The following is a 24168-nucleotide window of genomic DNA, read 5'->3' as shown; positions in this document are numbered from 1 at the left end:
TGAAGAAGGTCACCTTTTCTTCCATAACACACAGGCCAAGATGACCAACAGAGCGACAGAGAAAAAACTCAAAATGCTGATGGTTAGTAAGATAGGATCCATCTCCCCTGGAAAGCAAGAATAGATCGTGGTGAGCATTCAGTAGCCATGCAGTGGGGGTAGGGTCTCAGGGTGCTTTGCATTTACTTAGTAATGTGGGCCCACTTATTACTTCCTGAAAGTTGCTTTTCAGTTAAGAGAAATATTTGACAGCTTTATGGAGGGATTTTGGTTTAAAAGGCATTGACTTGGGTGACCAGGCTCAGAGCATCTGCCACTTGAAATGTAAACGTGATCTAGCATCAAAGGTACCAATGCTCTCTTCCCTTCTTGACTTTCTACCAAGGAAAAGAAGCCAGAGCAGGAGATGATGAGAGGGATGTTCACCCCTGTTGCAAATTCTAGGGAGGGGATGTCTCAGTTCCTACATATTCTCAGTTCCAGTCCCAAAGACATCTTCATCCTTCTGGAAAAGGAGACATAGGATAGCCACACCTGCCTGCATACCTGACACCAATAAACGTGCTTCTTAAAGGGGCCTTAGAGACAGCAGCCATTGGGGTCCCAGGCTAAATTGGTTAACGTGGGGATTTTGTTCAAAATGTATAGCAGCTTCCAGGAACACAGATGGCTTGTACTAATTCTCAGCTAATAAGGACCCCGCTCCCTCTGCTTCCTTGTTCTTCACAAAAGGGGCAAAGACAGCAGGCAAGTCATTCTCCAAAGGAAGTGTAAGAATGTCCTCCAAGGGTGTCCTATTTTGCAGGTTAGTTTCAACAATCTTCCTTTCACTTGCTCCCGCACTTTGACATGCAAAGCACTCTGAGGGAACAAAAACTCTACCACCATTCCTTACCTGAGCTATTATTGATCTCTGGAGTTCTGAAGTAATAACTTGGACTCCATTCGCTCCAGAAGCCTTTAAAATAGTGATCAGGGATGGATCGAACTTTAATCTCATACATTGCTGCCGATTGGAGCTTTCTCTGCAGGAGTGTCAGCTTTGTGCTGGATAAATTCACATGCTAGAGAGTAGAATGCAGTTACATTCTTAGGATGGGAAAAGAGGTGTTGCCTAAATCTCCCAAATCATTTCAGTTGGGATTCCTTTAGTCCCATAAGCATTCTCTCAAGTTGTCTCATATTTGTTAGTATAAGGAGCTCTGGTATGTAAAGGAGTCAACAGCAAAATTAGGGACAGAATCTGAGCTTATAAAGGATGTTGTGAGTGGTCAAGAAGAGTGAAATGATGGGTCTGATTCAGGTGAGTTAGGCACTGTCCAGGCTCTACCTTTCCACACTTCAATATCTTCTTCTTTTCTCTCTATCCTTTCACATATTAAGGAGAGATGGAAGGTTAGGTTAGGCTAGTGAGCAGGAATCATTTTTCTCCAGAAAGATGCCATTTTACATTGTGAATAGTGATATAGAGACAAAAGTCTCCCCTACACAGTGTATGATCTTTAAGATTAAAAAAAACCACTCTATCAATTTGACAGATAAAAAGAAGTCCATTGCTATTTATATCTGTATTTATTTGATAATTAGTTCATTTTCATGTATTTATTGAATTTATCTATTCCATACTTTATGAGATTTTTCCCAATTTTTTGCTCATTTTTCTATTGTGATATTTGTTTTTTAATGATTTATAAGAGTTCTTTATCTATTAGTGATACTAACCATCTATCAGCTGTTTATGTGGCAATTTAAGCTTACTTTTAAATTTGCATTTTTGATTTTTGATTATTGTGTGTGTTGACATACATAAACCTCTACTTTTTACGTAGTCGCATGTCTCAATCCTTTCTTTTCTTCTACAGCTTTGATGCTTAGAATGTTCTTCATGTTAACATTATGTAAACATTTGGCTATAATTTTTCTAGTTTGTTTAGAGTTTCACTTTTATATAATTTCCTTAAATCATCTGGTATTTTGTTGTTGTTATATGAAGGCGGCTAGGCATTTAGTTTAATATTTTTTAATTAAAAAAAATTTTTGCCCGGCGTGTTGGCTTATGCCTGTAATCCCAGCACTTTGGGAGGCCGAGGTGGGCAGATCACCTGAGGTGAGGAGTTCAAGACCAGCCTGGCCAAAATGGTGAAACCCCAGCTCCACAAAAATACAAATATTAGCCGGGCATGGTGGCAGGTGCCTGTAATCACAGGTACTTGGGAGGCCGAGATGGGATAATTGCTTGAACTCGGGAGGCGGAGGTTGCAGTGAGCCAAGATCGTGCCGTTGCACTCCAACCTGGATGACTGAGCAAGACTCCGTCTCAAAAAAAAGTTGGTTTTTTTTTTTTTTGTTAGCTAATTGTCCTGGCAGCATTTATTCATAATCCTTCCTTTCTCCACTAAGTTGCTTTTCGATTGGTGCAATTTTCAGATGAATAATGAAAGATGGCAGGATCAAGGGTGGGGTGGGTGAGTAGGAGGGAGCAGGTGGTTTGGGGCAGTTGTTACATTTATGCAGGTGGCATCTTGCATCACACTGCAAACAAACAAGGCCAATCTTGGCCTGAAAAAACAGGACAGCAAGAATAAGAAGGCCTTGAGAAAGAGAAATCATCATCTCTTCTTTGTCTCTGAGGTGCAGAAAGAACAGAAGTTAGGTTGGTGGGTTAAGAGAAATCTCATAACCTGGTACACTCCACTCTTCTGCCACCTCCTCCCCAAAATAAATTTCAGGGACTGCCAAATCGTTCCAACCTCAACAAATCATGAAGAGAGCATCTAAGTAACCCTCCTGATTATGAAGGGTAAAAATTAAGCTGTTACTTCAAAAACAAAGAACTCAGGCTTTAAAATAAAAACAAAACAAAGACAAATATTATGCCTCTTTTCTTTACCTCATGCTGGTCCCACGAATCTCATAAGCCAGAATGTGGCTATGACTTGGTGATCATAAGCAGATATACATTTTGCCTGATTTGCCTATGAAAGTGGCACTAGACATGACACTTTTTGAGGCCCCTGAATACAGAGGATTAATTTGGCCTCAATGTATATTGTTATCCAACTCACTAATGTAGAAACATTCTGAAGACCAAAATTAGAGCAGAAAAAAAATAACCAGAGCTAGAAGAGTATGCATCAGGGAAGATCCAGGTTTTCATAAGGCCAATCTTGGGAGCTTCTTTCAGTAGAAGGTAGATTTTGAAAGCAAAATTGTTGGGCCCTCCCAGGGGAAGTGCACTACTAGGCCAACAAAATAGAAAACATTCATAAGTTTTTATTTTACTAATGTAGTTGAACTACATACCATCCATTTGTTTTCATCCTTTTCCTGGCGGTAAGCTACATCGTGCATTAAAACTTTTACGTACTTCTTTTGCAAGTGTGATGTATTAAATGTCACCACAAAGTCATTGGCTCCTTCACGATAGATGACACTCAGGTCAAAAGGAGCCTCAGGTTTAACTGGAAAAGAAAAAGAAATAAATTCTGTCTAAAGGGCAGCCAAGGAAATAATTATAGTATTTAAAATTCATCTCCTCTGCAAATCACTTTGACCCTTTTTGTGTCAGTAAATGGCCAACTATTCAGAAAATCATCTCTTTTTCTTGGGTTGAAATCCAGTCCACGTTCTCCAGCCTCCCTTGCAGTGGGGTGTGGCCTTGTGAGTGAGGTGGGCAGAAGAAATGCACACCCACTTCCACCCTGGCCCAGACACACACCCATGTGTGACTCCTCTGCTCCCTCCTCTTCCACCACTTGGAGTCCTGCATTACAGACGGTGGAGCCACAGGATGGAAAGTGCCCTGAATACTGCTTGGATAAGCCCCAGCTGTAGGTTAGAAACATCCATTTTGACTCTGATGTGAGTGAGAAATAAACTTATGGTGTTTGAGATATCATATGTTTGGGGGCTTATTTGTTACAGCAGCTAGTGTTAATTTTACACTAAAACACATCCTCTTTGCCTTTTGAATATTGGAGAACTTGTTACTAATGAGCCCCAAAGCAGGAGTATTTAAACTCTGAGTCTTCATTCTTGTAATAAAACTAGGTTATATGCTGTGAACCTTGCACCTCAACTCAGCTACAGTGACATGAAGGGTCTGCATCCTGGCCCTGGCTAAGACCTTCCAGAGTGTCCTCAGGGGGTCCCCTCTGTCAGTCTCACTGCCTTAATGCTGAATTCCTCTTGGGCCTCTCCCCACTGCCTTCCTGCCTTGCAGAGTTGCTGTTAGGATCAAATGCTCCACAGATGCTAAGCTGTTGGAGGGAGATTGGTATTATTTCAGGCAGAACAAACCCAGAGAAAGGTATTGATTTCCTAGAAAGGTCCTGAGACTTCTCTGTCCTGGCCTCTTGGCTGCTCATTGATCACAGCCTGGCAAGTTAGTTGTCTGGGGATGTGGGTGCTACTTCTTGCATGACTGATCTCAGGAGCAGTTGTTCACAAAAGGATGCAGGTTCATCAAACTTTCACTCAGTAGAGTGTGAGCTGGGATTTAGAGTTACTTGCCGGCCCAATAAAATGCAACCCACATGGTAGAGTTTGGACTAGCTCTTGTAGTCACTTGTTCATAGTGGTGACTGCCTGTTTCTGGTACTTTGCCTTAGAGGTACTGAAAAAAAAGTAATGACTTCGTTTTTCACCCTTGGATGTGTTGTAAAAGGGGAAGTTTATCAAAAGGGAAAATGCCCTGGACCTAGAGGGAAGCAGGAGGAAAGGTGATGGGTGGAGAACAGCCCAACAGAGAATGCTGGCAATGCCTTTGCCCCTCTCTCTGGTTCCTGCTCTCCATTCCATTCTCAACAAGGCCTTCTGAGCTGAAGCCCCTGCCCTGTGCCCATCTTTTAATAATAGAAGAATTAAAGGAAGAGCACATCTCCTAAGTACTGCAATGCTTTGCTTATGCTGTCTTCAAACAATAGTCACTTATCACCAGCATATTGATAAGGAAACTGAATTTCAGAGAAGTTAATTACATTCAGGCCCCTGTAAAATGGTTTAAAAGGATTCAAATCCAGTTCTTTGATTCTGAGGCTCACTCTTTTTCATTTAGCTTTTGTTTCTCTACCTTGTTACATATCACAATGGCTGGTCCTGGTGCCCTCTGGACAGTTCTGCCTCAAGCCCAAATGATTTCTTTGAGCAAATTAGAAAAAGGGGCTCATTCATCAAGCAATATTTTAGAGGGAATACATTCTTGTACAATCTGAATAATCATATCAATCTACTCTGCTAAGAGAAGTGGAAGGCAGGAAGCTTCCCTCTTCAGCCTTACTGGGTTGGAAGACGCCTAAACAAGGGGAAGTGAGGGTGCAGGTGGTGGCAGTGGAGCGCTGGCTCTGGGGCTCAATCAGAAGCATCTAGTTTAAACTCACTTAAATGGTAGTTCCATTAATGAAGTGTCCCACTAGGATATAGAAGGGGATGCTACTGTGAGACATGCCTCCACCACCTCTCATCCTGCTTGTCCAGGGGTGCTTGCCATAGCCCCAAGAGACTCACACTACCCCTTCCAAAGGGGCCTATGCTATCAGCAGTGTGTGTACCATATGTACCTCTCCCCCTTGCCGTTCGGATGAGGCATGTCAGATTTGCAGTCTACTGGGGGATAGAGACTGTAAGTGCATTAAGCATGTGGGATATGGGGATTTGGAGGTGGCAGGTGTCACCTGGAGGTTCTTGGTGGGTTGTGAGTGCTTATGCGCATGTAAAGGCTTGCATGCTGGTGTGGAGTTTTGTAAGAATGGGCTCTCCCCTGAAGATCCAGGACCTTATCAGAAGACTGAGAACCTCTGCCTTCTCTGCTCACTCTCAGAGAACTGAATGTATATTTGTAATGTAAATGGTGAACCTTTAGATATGGTGCCCTATCCATAGAGGCCTCATCTCCAAACGATCAAAACCCAACTTTTTATAACCTCAGAGATACCCTGTTGTTGTCAAACCCAGTCCTCTGCCCCTAACCAGGACCCACACTGGTCATGGCCAATGCTGCTTCTGTGTGGCCAACATGCACAGCCATCTGCCTAATGTCTCTTTTCTACTACATTTGCTTTTTCACAAGTTAATTGTTCACACATGGAACTTCTGCTTTAACTCTCTATTTTATCATCTTAGTGAAACAAAACTGAGACAAAGCTGATCTAGGTTTCTCACTCTTTCTTGTCTCTAATGAGTATTGCTCTCTTACCTTTAATTTTCTTTTTGAGGGTTGAAGGGGGAGCGAATAGGGAATGCTAAAAGTATTTTTAAGACATGGTTAACATTTAAATCAGTAGACTTTGAGTAAAGTAGATTGCCTTCCATGATGTGGTGGGCATCACCTCATCAGTAGAAAGCCTCTAGAGCAAAGACAGAGGTTCCCTGAAGAAGAAGCAAGTCTGTCTCGAGAGTACAATACAGAAAATCTGCTTGAGTTTCTTGCCCTGCAGAATTTAGACTCAATACTGCACTCTTTCCTGAATTTCTAGCCTACTGGCTTGCCTTATGGATTTTTGCGATTGCCAGTTCCCACAACCACAAAAGTCAATTTCTTAATAGAAATCTCTCCTATCAATCATCTATCTATCTATCCTCCTGTTGATTCCGTTTTTTTTGTAGCAAACTCTGACTAATAGAGAAGGCATATATACTTTTTAAAATAACTTGATAAGTTAGCTAAACTTACTCGAATGTTGTGGGGATTTGGGGAGAAGACCACAAGGAATTCAGGAGAAGGACAGGTGAGGAAGGAAAGGACAGATGAGGAAAGAAAGGACACCTGTGGATGGATGATAGGAAGCCCAGCTCCAGTTAGCCACTTCATGTAGGTTTGCACAAACACTCTCTTTCACGACTGGGTTTGAAGATCCTCAGAATTCTTTCACAGCAGGAAAGTATAAATTTCAAGTTTTTCATTTACTAAAAAAATTTGCAGTAGGGAATTGCTATTATCTATTGCCAATTGTTTCCACTATTTGTCTACTTTTAACCTACAGAATGTCCAAACACAGTGTTTTCAGGTATCCCAAAAGTGACAACCATACTCTTATATACAACTTCTTACCTATAGTGGTTAGGTCTATTTTTTTGCAGGTTAGACTCTTTTCTCCAACCTTCACACATATATTGCTCTTTCCAATCAGTAAGAATTTCTTTGTCTCGATGAAATATATCTCTTGTAGTTTCCTGAAATTCAGGCACTTTACCTCCACGAGGGCCCCACTGTAGGAATAAAAAGGGGATATGTCTTGATTCAGGTAGGAGTTCCTGTATACAATGGAATAGTATCATATGCACATTGATGTATGTTTGACTTTAACTTTGTTCATAGGTATGTGGGTGGGTGAGTGGAGGCATGTTCAGGAATGAGAGATAATGAATTAAAATCTTACGGCTTTCTGCTGCTATGATACTTAGTGATGATTTACTTAGAATTAGATGCAATTGAACCTGAAATAGTCAAGACGTATTTATAAAATTATGGGAAATTTCTATATTTTTTATAATTGATCATTGAAAAACAAATACTTTGTTTAGATAAAAAAGTAATTGCTTTTTTTTGATGTTCCATAGGAATATATGTGAGGAATAAGAGCTGTAAAAAATATTGATTAAAAAAGTGTTAAAGAAAATGATAACATAGTATAAAGGGTTATATACATAATATCACATATACTTGATGGGTAATGTAAGGGATTTTCATAGGTAACTTTGGCTGGTGAACCCTAACAAGAGTGGTTAAGAAAACAAAATATATAAATTACTAATATCTGGAATGTAAGAGGAGATATCACTATAGAACATGCAGATGTTAAAAGTATAATAAGGAAATTTTAAATGTTATTTTAATATATATAATAACTTAGATGTAATGAAAATGTTTTTATAAACACAAATTAGTAAATCTGACCCACATAGAAATGGAATATTTCAATAGTTATATTTCTCTCAAAGAAATTAAACTTATTATCAATAAACTTCCCCCCAAAGAAAACTCTATGCCTGATGGTTATATTCTGGTACATTCTATCAAATGTATAAGGAAAGAAATAGTGCCAGTCTGAACACAAATTCTTTTAGAAACTGGAGGAGGAATGACCCTTCTCAACCTATTTTTTGAAGCTAGCTTAATCCTGGTACCCAAACCTGGCCAAAATATTACAGAAAAGAAGTTGATAGACAAATATTCCTCAAAAATGTATAAGCAAACTTTCACAAGAAAATACTAACACACTAATTTTAATACATAATTATAAAGTAGGGCACATCTCAGGAAACCAAAGCAGGTTAAACATTCAAAAATTAATCAATATAATTTGCCATGTTAACAGACTAGAAGACATAAATAACCTGGTTATAGTCAATTGATGCATTCAAAGCATAATTTAATAACATGAATGGATCTATTCATGCTAAAAACTCACAGCAAATAAGAAATAGAAAGACACTTCCTTAATCTGATAAAGAGCATTTACAAAAGCCTATAGTTAATATCACATTTAATGCTGAAATTGTGAACATGAATTGTTTCCCTAAGACCAGGACACGACAGGAATATCCACTTTCACTGTTTCTATTCAGTGATGTACAGGAGGTTTTAGCCAAGGCATAAGACAAGAGAAACAAATAAAATGTATCCAGATTGGAAGGAAGGAAAAAATACTTCCAGCATTTGCAGACATGTTTATTCACTTGGAAAATGATAAAGAATATTCAATACAACTACAGAAATGAATAAAGAGAATTATCGAGGCTATTATACAAAAGTCAGTTTATATGTCTATAAGCTAGCATCAAACAATTAGAAAATAAAATTTACAAATGATATTTCAATTTATATAGAAATAAATACATAAAATATTTAGAAATAAAATTAATAAAAGATGTTCAAGGTCCTTGCACTGGAAATTACAAAACATTGTTGACAGGTTTTAAAAGAAATCTAAATAAATAGAGAGATATGTTTATGGACTAGCTAATTCAATATTGATAACATGAAGTTTTCCCCAAAATGGCCCATATAATATTACTGAAAATCTCAGCAGAATTTTTTAAGAAATTGACAAGCTGATTCTAAAATTTATGTGGAAATACAAGGAACCCATGATAATAGCCAAAACAACATTGGAAAAAGTAGAACAAATATGGAAGACTCAGAAACCCGACTTCAAACTTAGTAAAAAGCTATGATAATCAAAACAATTTAGTACTGGCATAAGGATAAATAAGTTGATCAATAGAAAGAACAGAGAATTCAGAAATAGACTCACATATAATGTCAGTGGATTTTAAATGCAGGCACCCAATAAATTCAACGGGGTCATAGCACATCATTTTCAACGAATTTTTTTTGAAACAGCTGAGTAAATGTATAGAAAATATAAACCCTAGTTCCACATAGTTATATAGGATTAATTATATGTTGGATATAACAGACACTTCTCAAAAGAAGACATTTATGCAGCCAAAAGACACATGATCATGTGAAATCATGTTTCACATGAAACATGATGAAAAATGCTCATCATCACTGGCCATCAGAGAAATGCAAATCGAAGCCACAATGAGATACCATCTCACACCAGTTAGAATGGCGATCATTAAAAAGTCAGGAAACAACAGGTGCTGGAGTGAATGTGGAGAAATAGGAACACTTTTACACTGTTGGTGGGACTGTAAACTAGTTCAACCATTGTGGAAGACAGTGTGGCGATTCCTCAAGGATCTAGAACTAGAAACACTATTTGATGCAGCCATCCCATTACTGGGTATATACCCAAAGGATTATAAATCATGCTACTATAAAGACACATGCACACGTATGATTATTGTGGCACTATTCACAATAGCAAAGACTTGGAACCAACCCAAATGTCCATCAATGATAGACTGGATTAAGAAAATATGGCACATATACACCATGGAATACTATGCAGCCATAAAAAAGGATGAGTTCATGTCCTTTGTAGGGACATGGATGAAGCTGGAAACCATCATTCTCAGCAAACTATCATAAGGACAAAAAACCAAACACTGCATGTTCTCACTCATAGGTGGGAATTGAACAATAAGAACACTTGGACACAGGAAGGGGAACACCACACACCAGGGCCTGTCATAGGTGGAAGGAGGGGGTAGGGAAAGCATTAGGAGATATACCTAATGTAAATGACGAGTTAATGGGTGCAGCACACCAACATGGCACATGTATACATATGTAACAAACCTACACGTTGTGCACATGTACCCTAGAACTTAAAGTATAATAATAATAAAAAAACCTAAATATAAAGGCTAAAACTGTAGAACATTTAAAAGAAAACATGAGAAAATATCTTCCCAACTTTGGGAGTAGGCAAAGTTATCTTAGCAAGGATACAAAAAGCACTACATATAAAAGAAAATAAATGGTATATTAGACTCCATCAAAATAAAAAAAACTCTTGCTTATTAAAACACACCATTAAGAAAAAAAAATGGCAAACTTCAGAACAGAAAATAGATGCAATACATCTATCTGACAAAGGAAATGTGTACAGAATGTATAAAGAACTCATATCCAGCATTAACAAAAGGACAAATAACTCAGTGATTTTAACAGATACTAGCCCAAAGAAGACAGGCAAATGACCAAGTATATGAAAAGCTGTTCAACATTTGTTATTTGAGAAATGCAGATTAAAAACCTAACAAGATACTATCCCAAAGTCAAACGTTGCAAATGATGTATAGCTCTCATGCATTGCTGGGAGGAGAGTAGAATGGTATAACCACTTTGAAAAACTGTTGGGCAGTTTCTTATAAACTTAGATACATGCTTACCTTATGACACAGCAATTCCATTCTGAGTTTTTATACCCCAGAGAAATGAAAATATATATACACAAACTGATTTGTCCAAGAATGTGAACAGCAACCTAAAAAATAATAGTCTCAAACTTGAAAAAACACAAATGTTCATCAAGAAGAGAAATAATTAAAAATTTGTGGTATATTCATACAGTGGAATTACTACTTAGCAATTGAAAAGATGAGCTATGAGATGGACATCAACATGGCTAACTCTCACAAACACTGTGTTAAATGAAAGAATACAGAAAAGAATAAAGAGTATCCTATTAATAAGAACTATCAGAAACTGGCAAAAACCAAAGGGTAATAGAATTGAGAATTATGATTGCTCCTGGGATATGAAGATTGACTGGAAAGGAACATGAAGCATCCTTCTAGGGAAAAAAATAGTTCTATATCTTTACCATTGGAATGGCTACAGGTCATAGACATTTCTCCAAATTCACTTAATTTTTGTGCATTTTACCACACGTAAATTTTACCCCTAAAATGCATTGTAATCAAACAAGAAAGCAAAGAAAAATAAACAATGTAAAAATTAAAGAAGTAACAAAGGTATATACTCTCATTGTAAAGGTAGAATGAAAGTAATATCATAGGGTTAGTTTCCTTTCCCAACCCTAAATTTAATTTTCCTCTTCTGCGATAAACACAGTTACCAATTTGTTTTTCCTACGTGCTCTTTAAGCTCAGCCAAATAGCTCTAAAGAGGTATAACTGGGTCAAATTGGAAGTGAAGATCTGGGCAGAAAAAAGTTCCTCTGGGTAAGTTTGTGTATATGAAAGAATTCTTTCCATTAACCAGATGTAATTTTGTTTAAATCCTAAGGAATGTGTTCTATGAAGGCCTTTTACTACCTACAACCCACAATGTGTGTTGGCTTTCCTTGGTGAACTGGATGTGTGTACACTCTTCCCTGCATGTGCTCAAATGAGTCCTTTCGAGAATGGTTCCTGGACTCTGCACAAAAAGAGGAACCTGTTTGTCTGGCTTCGAGTGAGCTGGCCAGGAGGTTAAACGCAGGGGAGAGTGCCCTAGCTTTAGGTACAGGATCTTTCACCTTTGGTTTATTGTGGTCTGAGAGTGACTGGTTAAGCTCCTACAGTCATGAAAACTAGAGATTGGTGAAGAAATGTTAAATTAATTAACTGGCTAAATGTATTGATTATTTTGGGGACATTCCTTAAAACTGTTCTCCCAAATCGTTACTTTTGTTAACTGCTGTCTTTTAGGGTATGTGATTGTTTAGGCTTTAAAGAGTAGGTGTGTATGTGTGTGTGTGTCTCAAAGTTACTAGAGAGTTGTGTTCCTTGTTGGGGTAGACAGGCTTTCCCAACTTGGAACAGGATAAAAATAAAAACCGAATTTTTGGGTAAGCTAGACAGATACCAGGGAATAAGCTTAGGACAAACATCAGGTGGAAAGATCTGAAGATGATAATGTTGTCACGATTTGATAAATAAATACAGAAGGGGAGACTGGGAGAGGGGTCCCATTTCTGAATTTTAGGTAAACATGGGATGTGGAGAAACTAGGACAATAACTTTTAGTTCAATCCTTGAGTATAGAATATATTTGTAAGGAAAGTATGTGTGAAATATCCAATTACAGGCCCCAACCTGTAGCAAGTTTCTGGCACTGTTGGGAATTTAAGGAGGATCTAAAATGGTATTCTCAGCCCATTCCCATGATTTTGAGAATGAAATTAATGAGCAATGGAAAATCAAGGATGACCGTATGGCTGTCTTGTGAAACTGGGCATCCTTTTAAGGGCTCTGAACTCCAGGAGTTCATCTATTAAAGAGCTCATACTTATATTTTCCACTGAAAACATTTATTTCTTAAGGCAGTCCCTTTCCAACTGAAATATCTGAATCCAACTGGAAAACCCAAATAGAGGAGGCTCTGGACAGATTACAATATGACAGGAAAAGTCAAGAGATATATTAAAGGGTAAGTGTGTTCGAGTGGGCAAGGAAGTGGTCAAATATGATGTGAATGAAAGTGAACAGAAAGGTCAACCTCAGCTTGGCCAAGAGAAACCAGGATAAACACTCAGCCCACCAGCCAGCTGGTTAAAGAAGCCAAAGTCAAACCTCCATGGCGGAGAGTGATTTGCCCATGAAAATGAGTGCATTGTTTGAATGAGTTGTTTGGCTGTTTTAGTGCAATCCATTTCCAGCCTAGATTGTGGACATTGAACTGGTTCCGGTTCTTTTGACATAGTTTATTCCTGGAAAATGTGTTAGGGAAGTGAACAGAGGCAGACGGAGAACACAGTACACTACTCAAGTCCAAGAGCATGTTTATCTAAGTACTACAGCAGAAAGCACTGCATGAATAGATGCAGGAAGCTCCCATAAATTGACATAAACTGGAATTCAGGGCTTGTTTGGACTATAGACTGTGGAGAATTGTCTCAGTGTCTATGGAATGTAGGAAGCCTTCTATTACTACTGGTGGATCTTGATTTACTTTGCTCACTAGGACACTGACTGAAAAGTAGGTCATTCGGATACGAATTTGGAGATAGCCTCAGGTCAGAATTTCAAGCTAGAGTAGTTTCTCAAATCACCAGAGATAGTAACCCTTGGCAACAAGAGATGACTTATGGGTGAAGGAGAAGGAGAAGATAAAGTTCCCTGAGACCTTTAGTAAACTTTCAAACCAGACTCTTTTTCTTTGCCTTTTCTGTGAGACCTTGTGAAACAAAATGCCAACTTATTCCTGTGGATTTTTGGAAAATTTACGTTGAGAGGATCATCTGAAGTCAAATTGTGTCAAGATGGTAGAAGTTAGGTGAATATTCACAGAATTATAATTTAATGTTGCTTCCCCATTACTCGTTATTCACTGGCTGACTATTTGGAATGATTTATATGATGAAATTATTTAACCATCACAATCTTCCTGTGAGGCAGGTTATCTCATTTTACAGATGAGGAAACTGGCATAGATACATTACATAACTTTCTCTAGGTCAAAAAGCTAGTAAGCACTGGTATTGGGATTGGAAACAAGGCAGTTTAACTCTCATGCAACTTGAAGACACTGGATTGTCTCATGTTGGGCAAACAGATTTTTGGTGAGGAGTGTTGTAGGAGATGCAGGATTTAAATTCTGATATGAAGTTGGGAGGGATGTGGGATCCCCAAGATCCAGAGCATCATTTGACTGAGTCTCAGGATCTGAAAGCTGAACCGTGAGAGGAGCTTTGCATGAGTGTTTTTGGTGAAGGACAAGGAGTTTCAGGAGGCCTTTGGGAATTCCTTAGATGTTAACATTTGTTAATTAGGCCACGTATTCTTTCTTTTGCAGCTATTAAAAAGAGCATATGAAAAGAGAGACAGAGGATGTCCAAGCAACCATTAAAACCACCATCCCTCACCATATTTCAAATTCCAGATTGGTGGTGTTGACATCTGTGTCCTCAAAAGCACAGGTCAGTGAGTGCTGCGATCCATTCACTTCCAACTGGCTATAGCATGAGAATGAGTAGTCATCCAGTTCTGCATCTTCCAAGTCTCCTGGGGAGGAACAAACATGCAGCTGTTAATGAAACAAATAAATGCATCCTTTTGAAATATGGCATGACCTTAATAAAATAGCAGACTCTGTGGCAGACATGAAATAGTAATGGATTATGTAGTATCTAAGGAAGGAAAGCCCAAGGGCAAAGACAAGAAAAATGCTTCAAAACCAACCAACTAACAAAAAACAGAAAACAAAAATGCTCAATGCTAACAGAGTTTTCCAATAGAAAAAAAAAAATCCATCATAATGAGTAAGTAACCTCCAAATATTTCTGAGTTAAAGAACCAGAGGCACAGAACACATTCTTTTCTGTATTTAAACTGGAGTTTTTTTCTGCTACATTTGTTACATTGCTTGTTCATATATTTCAAAGAAGAGACACTTTATTTCCATTATCCCCATGCTACCTAATCTCACTTTTCACTTTATTACAAATCATAATTTATTCCCTCCCTAGTATCTTTTTTTTGTCTTAAATGAAGGACAATGATAGCTATCTTGCAGTCAGAATTTTGCTTTTTTAAGAGGTCACTTTCCCTTGCCTAAAAAGGCATCCCAACTAAAAGTGGCACTGATTATTTCCATTGTCTTAAGCTACTGACTGAGAGAAACGTGATTAGGGGAAAAAAATTAGATCTGGCAGGACTCTGATTTGGTGAAACTTCCTGTGAATGTTGTACATACTGCTTCTGTTCTTACAGATTCTTCTACAGACGCAGTATCTGACAGATTCTAGCAGGATGCCGGAAGAAAGTGGGGAATCAGGTTTTTTTTTGTTTTGTTTTGTTTTTGCTATTACTTTTGGAAAGTGTAATCTGTCACACATAGTATTTGGTTTCTTAAGCTGAGTTGTAGACCCTATAATGAAATCTACATTTTGTATGTATGTTTTACATGACAGGAAAGTGAGGCTGGAATAAATATGTCAGAAAATATACACCTACTGGGACCTGAGAAAATCTGGAGTAAGCAAAGCCATTCTCAGAGTGCTCATATGTGAGCCTAGGACTGCTTCCATGTATTTTTGGTTCATCGGTACTAGAAATTAGATGCTTCCAAGGATTTACACTGGAGACAGAATATACTAAAATTGAATCCCAGTTGATTGTCCCAGAGACCAAGGGCTGTCCGAATAGCACTTTCTTTACTTAAATAACTCAGTAGGGAAAATGGGAAGTTAGTAAAGCTGATTGTGAATGGACCAACCAGTTGAATGACAGGTTGGTTCAGTCAAAGCAACAAATCTCAAACAGCCCTAGGTAGACCATAGGTGTGGGCACTGCTCACAGCCACAGGCATTTGTCTTTCTGTCCATTCCCAGAATCCATCCAGCTCACAGTTCTGCCACCAGCAAAAGCTCTTTATATAATTTCAGCAGGGTATGGCCCTCCTTCTGATGACAGCATGAAATAATGAGAGGTAGCCCACTAATTTTGTAGACTTAGATTTCTTCCCTGTGCAGTGGTAGCTTTCTAAATGCAGTGGTTCTGACCTTACATGGCAGTCCTCACACTGTCCTAACATTTTCTCTTCCACCAATCCTATACACAGAACATACATTATTATTTGGATTCAGACATCCTGTGGGTCAGCTTTGTCTTCACGATTCTTCAATAGAGACAGCACACTCTAGCAGATGCCAGCACCCACATAACAAAGGACTCCCACTGCCACTCAGTCTGGCAAAGCATACAATATACAATAAGCCATTTATACACTGTTTCCTGCACCTAAAATGGCTGTGTTTTAGGAAGCAGCTCACTGGCTTTTCAGTAGATATTATGGGGCAGAGTTGCTTTGTAACCAAGAAAAATTCCCTTCAATGACTTATAAAATGTGATGGCATTTTACAAAAAGAATATTCTACATGACGTGAGCTGAAAAATTCTTGGCTAAGAGTAGTTAATGTACACAGTGGTTAAGACCTGTGGTGTCAGAGCTGGACAGATGTGTGTTTAAATTCTGGATACTCTACCTGTGGTCCTCTGTCAGGTAGGCAATTTCTCTAAGACATGTGTTCTAATATGTAAACTCATGCTATGAGCAATCACTGAATGGATATTTACAAAGAGGTAGGTTAGAACACAGTAAGGATTTAATAGGGATTAGCTATGAGTATAATATTTTCTGAGAAATAAGTAATGAAAAGGTAAAATAAGAATTCTAATTCTGAAAATATACATGAAACATTTGAGCTTCTCTTTAAAAAGTTTATGTCAATTGAAGGTGTTATAATTACTATGGTTTTGAAATTACATAGAGCTTTTGAATAATGAGTTAATCTATTATTCTTTAAATGCTCAATAATTAATATTATTCATATTTAAATAGGTATCTAGACATATTTATCCATAAAAATTTAAATTTTGTGGAATATGTATCATAGGCAAGCCAGTGTCATTTAGAGGCCTTCTTCCTACTGAATGGAGTTAGTTGATTAATAGTGTAAATGATTTGGATTTTTAAAAAGTATCCCTTTCTTGTCTTGATCATCCTTGTGATGATCAGAAAATTGACAACTTCCAACAAGCAGCAACTGAATGTGAATTCCTTATACCCCAAACTGGGAAGTATTTTGACGTAATCATGTGAATAGGGTAATTATACATCTTCTGAAAAATCTGAAACTTAAAAAGTTGAAGTGAAAACCCAGCTTTCAACTAGCATTCTTATATATTTTAAAAATAGTATGATCACCAGGGTGAAATAGTGAGTATAGATGACACGAAAGAGAGTAAGATTTATGTTTCCTGCCTCACATCAGTCTTGGTGGAAATCCAAGGCAACGTTTAGCATAGAATAATAATCATCTCCCATAAAGTGAGTCATATACTGTAAAAAATGTCAAACTCTCTGACAATTCCCTTAATGAGAAAATTCTAGGGATTTCCATCCTCCGTAATTACATGACTCAAAATATATTAGCTGAGTCATTAGGCTGATGTGTTTGATGTTGTCTATAGTCAAATAGTTTTTAACTCTTAAAGAGAAAGGGCTTAATTTGCAGGAGCAAGTTGATGGCCTAAATTCCCACATGCCTCCTGCTGCTGTTAAAAGCTTCTGCCTAGTTTTGTTATAATTACAATGTGTTTATGTATGGGCAGGGTTGGCTTCTCGGTACTAAGTTTTTAGATCCCAAAGAGAATTATTACATATGGCCAATTTGTTGGTGTGGAGGCAATTCAGTGTATTTCAATGAGTAAACTCATTTAGATCTCTCTCTAGTCAGTTATTTACTTAAAATCTCACATAAATCTCTCAAAACTAAAGTATTTTGAAAACACCTTCAAAAATTATTGGATGTCTACTATATTCTAGCCACTGATTTAGGTGCTGAGGATATAGCACTGGTCAATGAAGACAAAGCTATTGCTACTGGACATTACCTCATCCTGAAAGTTATGCTTTCAGGATTTCTTAAAAAGTCAAACAAAATGAATCCAGTTTGATCTCCTGACAAGGTAAAATTACTTTGGACATTTTCCTACAAGCAGAGTCATAGCATCTACACGAGCGTTCTTTTTGTAAGAGCAGAGTAATCATTCAACATTTAAGATCTACACTTGAGAGTGAAATGCATTCCTTCTTGAGAATTCTGAGGTCTTATAAACCACCCATAGTATTGATCCCCTGCCCCCTGTCATGGTGGTTAGAACATTAAGAAAAATGACTGAATATGTGGGAAATTCTCAAACTGCACTCAAACCCAGTGACTGACTCAGGTCTGTTAGGGAACTGAGTAACCTGAAACCATGCTACAGATAATCCAAAATCCATAAGAAAAGTTAGAAATGACTCACCATTTTGAGCATAGCCACTTTCTCCAGAAACGACTTGAAGTAAAGAAAAAACCATGCCAAAAGTTGTACCTAGAATTGTCATTCTGAGAGAGAAAGAGAGAGAGAGTAGATGTGTGAGCCAGTGTGTATGAAATGAATGAGAGGAAGAGGAAGGGAGGGAGGGAGGAAGACAGAGAAGCTTAGATCTAGGGCTTTATACTTATCTAACCACAGACAAGGGAAGTATAAACACAGCAAAAAAGAAGGCAAGTTCCAGAAACAGGAAGTCTGAGTAAAAGTATTGCTGCTGTAAGCAGAGGTCAAGGACATGAAGAGACAGAGCCTCTGAAATTATTGTTCCTCCTGGATATTCCCTGCAGCCCCCACATTTACTGTGCTTACTTCAGAGTAAGGCAATAGATTCACACCTAGGCTCAAGCTATCTTAGGCTAGAGGCCACTTTATTTATTTTTTTAATTTTTATTTTTTTGAGACAGAGTCTTGCTTTGTTGCCCAGGCTGGAGTACAATAGCATGATCTCGGCTCACTGCAATTTCCACCTGCCAGGTTCAAGCAATTCTCCTGCCTCAGCCTCCTGAGTAGCTGGGACTATAGGCGAATGCCACTACGCTGGGCTAATTTTTTCAGCAGAGACGGGGTTTCGCCATATTCGCCAGGCTTGTCTCGAACTCCTGACCTCAAGTGATCTACCTGCCTCAGCCTCCCAAAGTGCTAGGATTACAGGCGTGAGCCACCGCCCTGATTAAGGGCCCAGTTTAAAAGAATCTGAAGACAAAAATTCCAACTTACAAAGTGAATCAATTGGTTGTTTGGAGTGAGTTTTGATTTAAAGAAACAGTCTGCACTATGTGAAGTACTTTATTGTGGGTTTATTTTAAATAGCTTACCTCCAACTTCCAAGTTTCACAAGAATAGCAGTTTTTCTCTTTTGTTCTCTGTATATCCCTGGTATTTACTCATATCTTATACACCATAGTAGGCATTCAAGAATTATTTGTTTAAGGCAGGGGCTGGCAAACTGTGACCTAGGGACCAATTTTTTAAAAAAATATTCATTTATTTTTTCTTTTTCAGAAGATCTTTTTTTTTTTTTTTCCCAAGTAAGCCTTGGGACCAAATTTAGTCTACCACCTGTTTTTGCAAATCACGTTTCATTGGTATACAGCCTCACCCACTTGTGTATCATCTACAACTGCTTTTATGCTACAATGGCAGAGCTGAGTAGATGAGATAGAGATTGTATTGTACAAAAGGTGTAAAATCTTTACTATCTGACCCTTTGTAGAAAAAGTCTGCTGACCTCTTGTTTAAAGGATAAAGTAGGTACTTTCTTAGTGTATTTAAAACAGGATTCTATTTGTGAAAATTAGGTTGCCACACAACTTTTCAGGTACATATAGTACATATGAACTACATTAGTGCCTAGGTATACAGGGCAGAAGTCTGAGACCATGGCATAGACAATTCAGACTCCCCCAAACCTGTATGCCAGTCAAAAGCCTTCCTAATATGGCCTCATGGTTAAAGTGGTGATATTTGTAAAGCCTGACTGCTTCTTGGTAACTGTTGGATTTTTTTTTTTCTTTTTCTTGAAAAAAATAATCTAACCTGTATTCAGGCCATAAAACTCTATGTTTGATTCACAGTGGCTGTCTTTTGGAAAGATGCCACAAGACTGCAGTTATAAGGTGAGGAGTGCAGAGAAACTAAGTGATCAGTGAGTTATGAACTTCTGTTGGATTCACTGTCATTAGGTAGAATTGCTCCCATGGGCCTGTGAAATGGCTAAAATTAGCAGAGACAAGCAACATCCCCCCAGGTGTAAAGCAAATCGGAGAGACTTTAAAAGACGCATGATTTAGCTTGTCCCATCATTACAATTATTTGACAATAACGAAGTAAGAAAAAAAGGAGGTGGAACACTTGTACCAGTCTCTGGATCCTCCTTTTCAGTTTTAAGACAGACTCGGTCTGCACCAGTTATAATGCCACACTTTGGACTATAGGCTCAAGGAATACTTTGGAGCAAGAATCCAACTGAAGGGGACATATTCCATCTTCTCCATTTGTCAGGGCCTTCTCTGGGCATTTCAAAACCCTTCCAAGCCAAATAAAGAGTGACAATTTTGTGCATCGATAATAATTTATGTTCTCATTTCTAATCTTGTTTTGAAAGCTTGGTTAGAAAATTGTAAGCCTGATTCACAAAAATTGGTATGTTTTGTGCACTGAGCTAAATACCCTTTCAAGAAAGCTATAATTACAGATTCCCATGAATTAAGCAAGTGTTCAAGGAGAAATCCCAAATTATATCTATCTACCAACACAGATCTCCTAAACTGCTAACGGATTGTCACTTCATGGGTGAGTAACTGGGTTATGTCTCTTTAAATTCTCTTGTTTATCATTTAAGTGGACTATCATTTTGATTGTATCTCTTTCCTTTAGTTGTGAAGATGTAAAAGAACAAAGCCAAGACACAATATTTTGGTACAGCATGTGCTGGTTTGTTCTGGGGATTTCCACAGGGGTGCTTACTCTTGGGTGGGGCAGGAGATGCTGAAAAGACCTCAGAGAGAAGCCTAAAGTGTGGGGAGCTCAAAGAAAAATGACATGTGTCACCAGTCCTTCTAGAGATTGTGGGGGAACAACAGTGCCTTCTCTCTTTCCTCACTCAGGTCTTGTTAGTCCTTTGGAGACTTAGAAAAGCTAAGGAAGAACCACCTAGTTCACCCTATCCCCCAGGTAAAAAACATTTACTGTATTACTTTGTCATTACTTTTGTGAGACAAGCACAGAAAGAAGAAAAGAGGATGAGGAACACTATTTGGGGGCACTCAAGTCTCCAAATGTGAAATCAGGAGGGAAGCATTGGACTGTGTTAGAAGCAAGCAGATGAGGAACACTATTTGGGGGCACTCAAGTCTCCAAATGTGAAATCAGGAGGGAAGCATTGGACTGTGGTAGAAGCAAGCAGTTTGGCGTGGCAACTGACTTGGACATATTTCTTCTCCTCCTCTTCACCCATCACTTCCTTTCATACATTTTCTCGTCTCTCTTTTGTACTGTGTCTTCCTTCAGTTTGATGAGTTTGTATGATGTAGTGAATCATTAAAAAGGAAAGCCAGCTGGGTGCAGTGGCTCACGCCTGTAATCCCAACACCTTGGGAAGCTGAGGTGGGCAGATCACTTGAGCTCAGGAGTTCAAGACCAGCCCTAGTAAACACAGTGAGACTCTGTCTCTACAGAAGATAGAAAACTTAGCCAGGTGTGGTGGGGCCCGCCTATAGTCCCGGCTACTCAGGGCCGCAGTGAACCGAGATTGCGCAGTGAACTGAGATTGCACCACTCCACTGTAGCCTGGGTGAAAGAGTGACAGTCTGCCTCAAAAAAAAAAAAAAAAAAAAAAGCCATTTGATTCTTTCTCATACACAAGCAGAACACACTGACCTTGTTAAGACTCCTGATACCAGTTGGCCAAGTCTCCTTTTCTTCCTTTTTTGTAATTGTTCAGGCTATTTATCCAACAGGCAAAACACAAAAAAGACTTTCTTTTATCTTCAGATTGCAATAAGTTCTGTGGTGTTCCTATATAACCGGTAGAGTCCTAGCAAGTTCAGAGAACTTATCTTTTAGCGAGATTGAGATCCTAAAATGTTAGAGGGGTGTATGCATTATTTGGTTGTTTGTTGTTTGTTAACTGGATAAAAATCTAGCCCAGATCTTCCTTTTTTTTTTTTTCTGATTAGTAAGGACAAAGGTTTTCCTGGGAAAATTCAGACTGAGCATCTTTTCTTATTACTAATGTTTACTATCTGGATCCATCTATAAGGAACAGAAATTTTGACTCTATTCTCTACAGAAATTATGAATTTAGTTGGACAGATACCAGTGTATCATGAGAACCCTGGAAAACAAACTGTTTCAAGACAAGGACAAAAGCATTCCTCTGACTCAGTTTTTAGATGAAGCTTATAAAATAGTCCTTAAGCCTTTAGCAATTTGTCCTAAATGAGGATGATTTAAAAGTCACTCACCTTGGGACTGTATATTGAAGGACAATAAAATGAAACAGCAATAATAACAGGCGGTAAATGTTGCAACAGTAATATCCTGGGTAAAATCTGATGTTTGAAAAATATTGAAAACACATTCTATGACACATTCTATAAAATCTGTATGACCTGCCCCCATCTACTGTCAACTTACCTTTCTTAACAGGTTTTATCCTTAAGGTGGAAAACAATCTTGGGCACCAGCTTTCTTATCAAAAAAAAAAAAAAAAAATCCAGTCCTGCTCAAGAGAGAGGCTGGGGACCCCAAGAGCTACGGACAAAACAAACAAACAAACAAACAAAAACAACATCCAAGGGTGTCAAGCAGGTGAGGATGGCTGTAGGGAAAGCTAATGCCACTCTAGTCCTAAATGAATAGTCTCTAGCATTTGATCAACATGTGCTGAGTCAGTCCCTAGGGTTCTGAGGGGGAGTCCCAGCATCTTGAAGTTTCATTTCCAGGAGCATGACATTTTCCTTGTTGTGGCTCTTCTTTCATTTCCCTTTCCTCCTTCCCCCACGTCTTCAGGCTCATGTCTTGCTGCCATTTGTGTTCTTTCTGGGCAGAGTTTGAAATGTCATACTATTTTCACCTTTATGAGATTTTAGCCTCTGTCTCTGGATGCAATAAAAATGGAAACTTTGAGCACCAACCTTTCACTCTTTGCTGACGACATTTCTGCCAGAAAGCGAGCGGTATTTCAATTTCAGGACATGCCCACATTTTGATAAAACAGTGAACAAGAGGGCTGACCCTGGGAAGAGTGGTGAGAGTGGTATGCCTTCTGGCAAAGGCTGAGTCACAGTGCCCCTTTGGGCAGAGGGAGCCAATGTGGTGTCCTCGCAGCTCAGTGTCTCCCTCTCTGGCCTTGCCAGCAGACAAACAGTTCACAGCAGCTCCTGCGGCCCACTCCACTGTTGGACACAGTGCCCTACTGTGTTTCTGAGAAAAGTCTGGATCAAGCAACCCCATTCTGGGTGCCGGCCTGTGCCCCTGCCCACAGTACTTGCCTCAGGGTAAGCTCCTGTCCTGCAGAGTGGTTCCTGAGGGACCACAGTGGGTGACCACACCCTGCAGGTCGTTTCCAAATCCGGACCACTGGGAGAACTGGCAAGAACCCTCAATTCTACTCTGAAGCTTCCTCTGCTCTCTTAGAACCCAGTTCTCTGTGCAAATTGAGTCCCCAAGAACAACTCTGCTAGCCTATAATTTCCCAAGCTTAATATGCAAAGTTCCAGCCTGGGCAATATGGTGAAACCCTGTCTCTACCAAAAATACAGAAAATTAATCAGGTGTGGTGGTGTGCACCTGTAAGCTACTCAGGAGGCTGAGGTGGGAGGATCACCTGAGCCTGGGAGGTTGAGGCTGCAGTGAGCAGAGATGGTGTGTCTGGAATTGGTGGGTTCTTGGTCTCACTGACTTCAAGAATGAAGCCGCGGACCCTCCCGGTGAGTGTTACAGCTCTTAAGGTGGCGCGTCTGGAGTTTGTTCCTTCTGATGTTCGGATGTGTTCGGAGTTTCTTCCTTCTGGTGAGTTCGAGGTCTCGCTGGCTCAGGAGTGAAGCTGCAGACCTTCGCGGTGAGTGTTACAGCTGTTAAGGCGGTGCGTCTGGAGTTGTTCATTTCTCCCAGTGGGCTCGTGGTCTCACTGGCTTCAGGAGTGAAGCTGCAGACTTTCGCAGTGAGCGTTACAGCTCATAAAAGCAGTGTGGACCCAAAGAGTGAGCAGCAGCAAGATTTATCGCAAAGAGTGAAAGAACAAAGCTTCCACTGTGGAAGGGGACCCCAGCGGGTTGCCACTGCTGGCTCCGGCAGCCTGCTTTTATTCTCTTATTTGGTCCCACCCACATCCTGCTGATTGGTAGAGGGAGTGGTCTGTTTTGACAGGGTGCTGATTGTTGCGTTTACAATCCCTGAGCTAGATACAAAGGTTCTCCACCT

The 24168-nt window shown here is 39.2% G+C and overlaps 1 protein-coding gene across 6 annotated transcripts in view; it reads right to left on the bottom strand.

Annotated features, from left to right (window-relative positions):
* IL7R (interleukin 7 receptor) overlaps positions 1-23141 on the bottom strand; it is a 28193-nt gene extending 5052 nt beyond the window's left edge. Inside the window, exons 1-9 of one of the 6 annotated variants that reach the window (XM_054487040.2) lie at positions 22381-22615; positions 21622-21820; positions 19059-19196; positions 18172-18254; positions 14226-14364; positions 7049-7206; positions 3304-3461; positions 896-1064; positions 14-107 (exon numbers count right to left, since the gene is read on the bottom strand). In XM_054487040.2, coding sequence (XP_054343015.1) covers positions 14-107; positions 896-1064; positions 3304-3461; positions 7049-7206; positions 14226-14364; positions 18172-18253 — 800 coding nt within the window. In that variant the 5' untranslated portion in view covers position 18254; positions 19059-19196; positions 21622-21820; positions 22381-22615. Of the gene's footprint in view, positions 1-13; positions 108-895; positions 1065-3303; positions 3462-7048; positions 7207-14225; positions 14365-18171; positions 18396-19058; positions 19197-21621; positions 22334-22380 lie in introns of those variants that run through there. The other 5 variants (XM_054487041.1, XM_054487038.2, XM_054487042.1 and 2 more) reach the window with 5 other exon arrangements.
* Between the last annotated feature and the right edge of the window lie 1027 nt (positions 23142-24168).

This window comes from Pongo pygmaeus, chromosome 4 (genome assembly GCF_028885625.2).
Source record: "Pongo pygmaeus isolate AG05252 chromosome 4, NHGRI_mPonPyg2-v2.0_pri, whole genome shotgun sequence".
NCBI lineage: Eukaryota > Metazoa > Chordata > Mammalia > Primates > Hominidae > Pongo > Pongo pygmaeus.
Note: the sequence above shows the minus strand (reverse complement) of the source record. Positions and strands in the feature narration are given on the sequence as shown.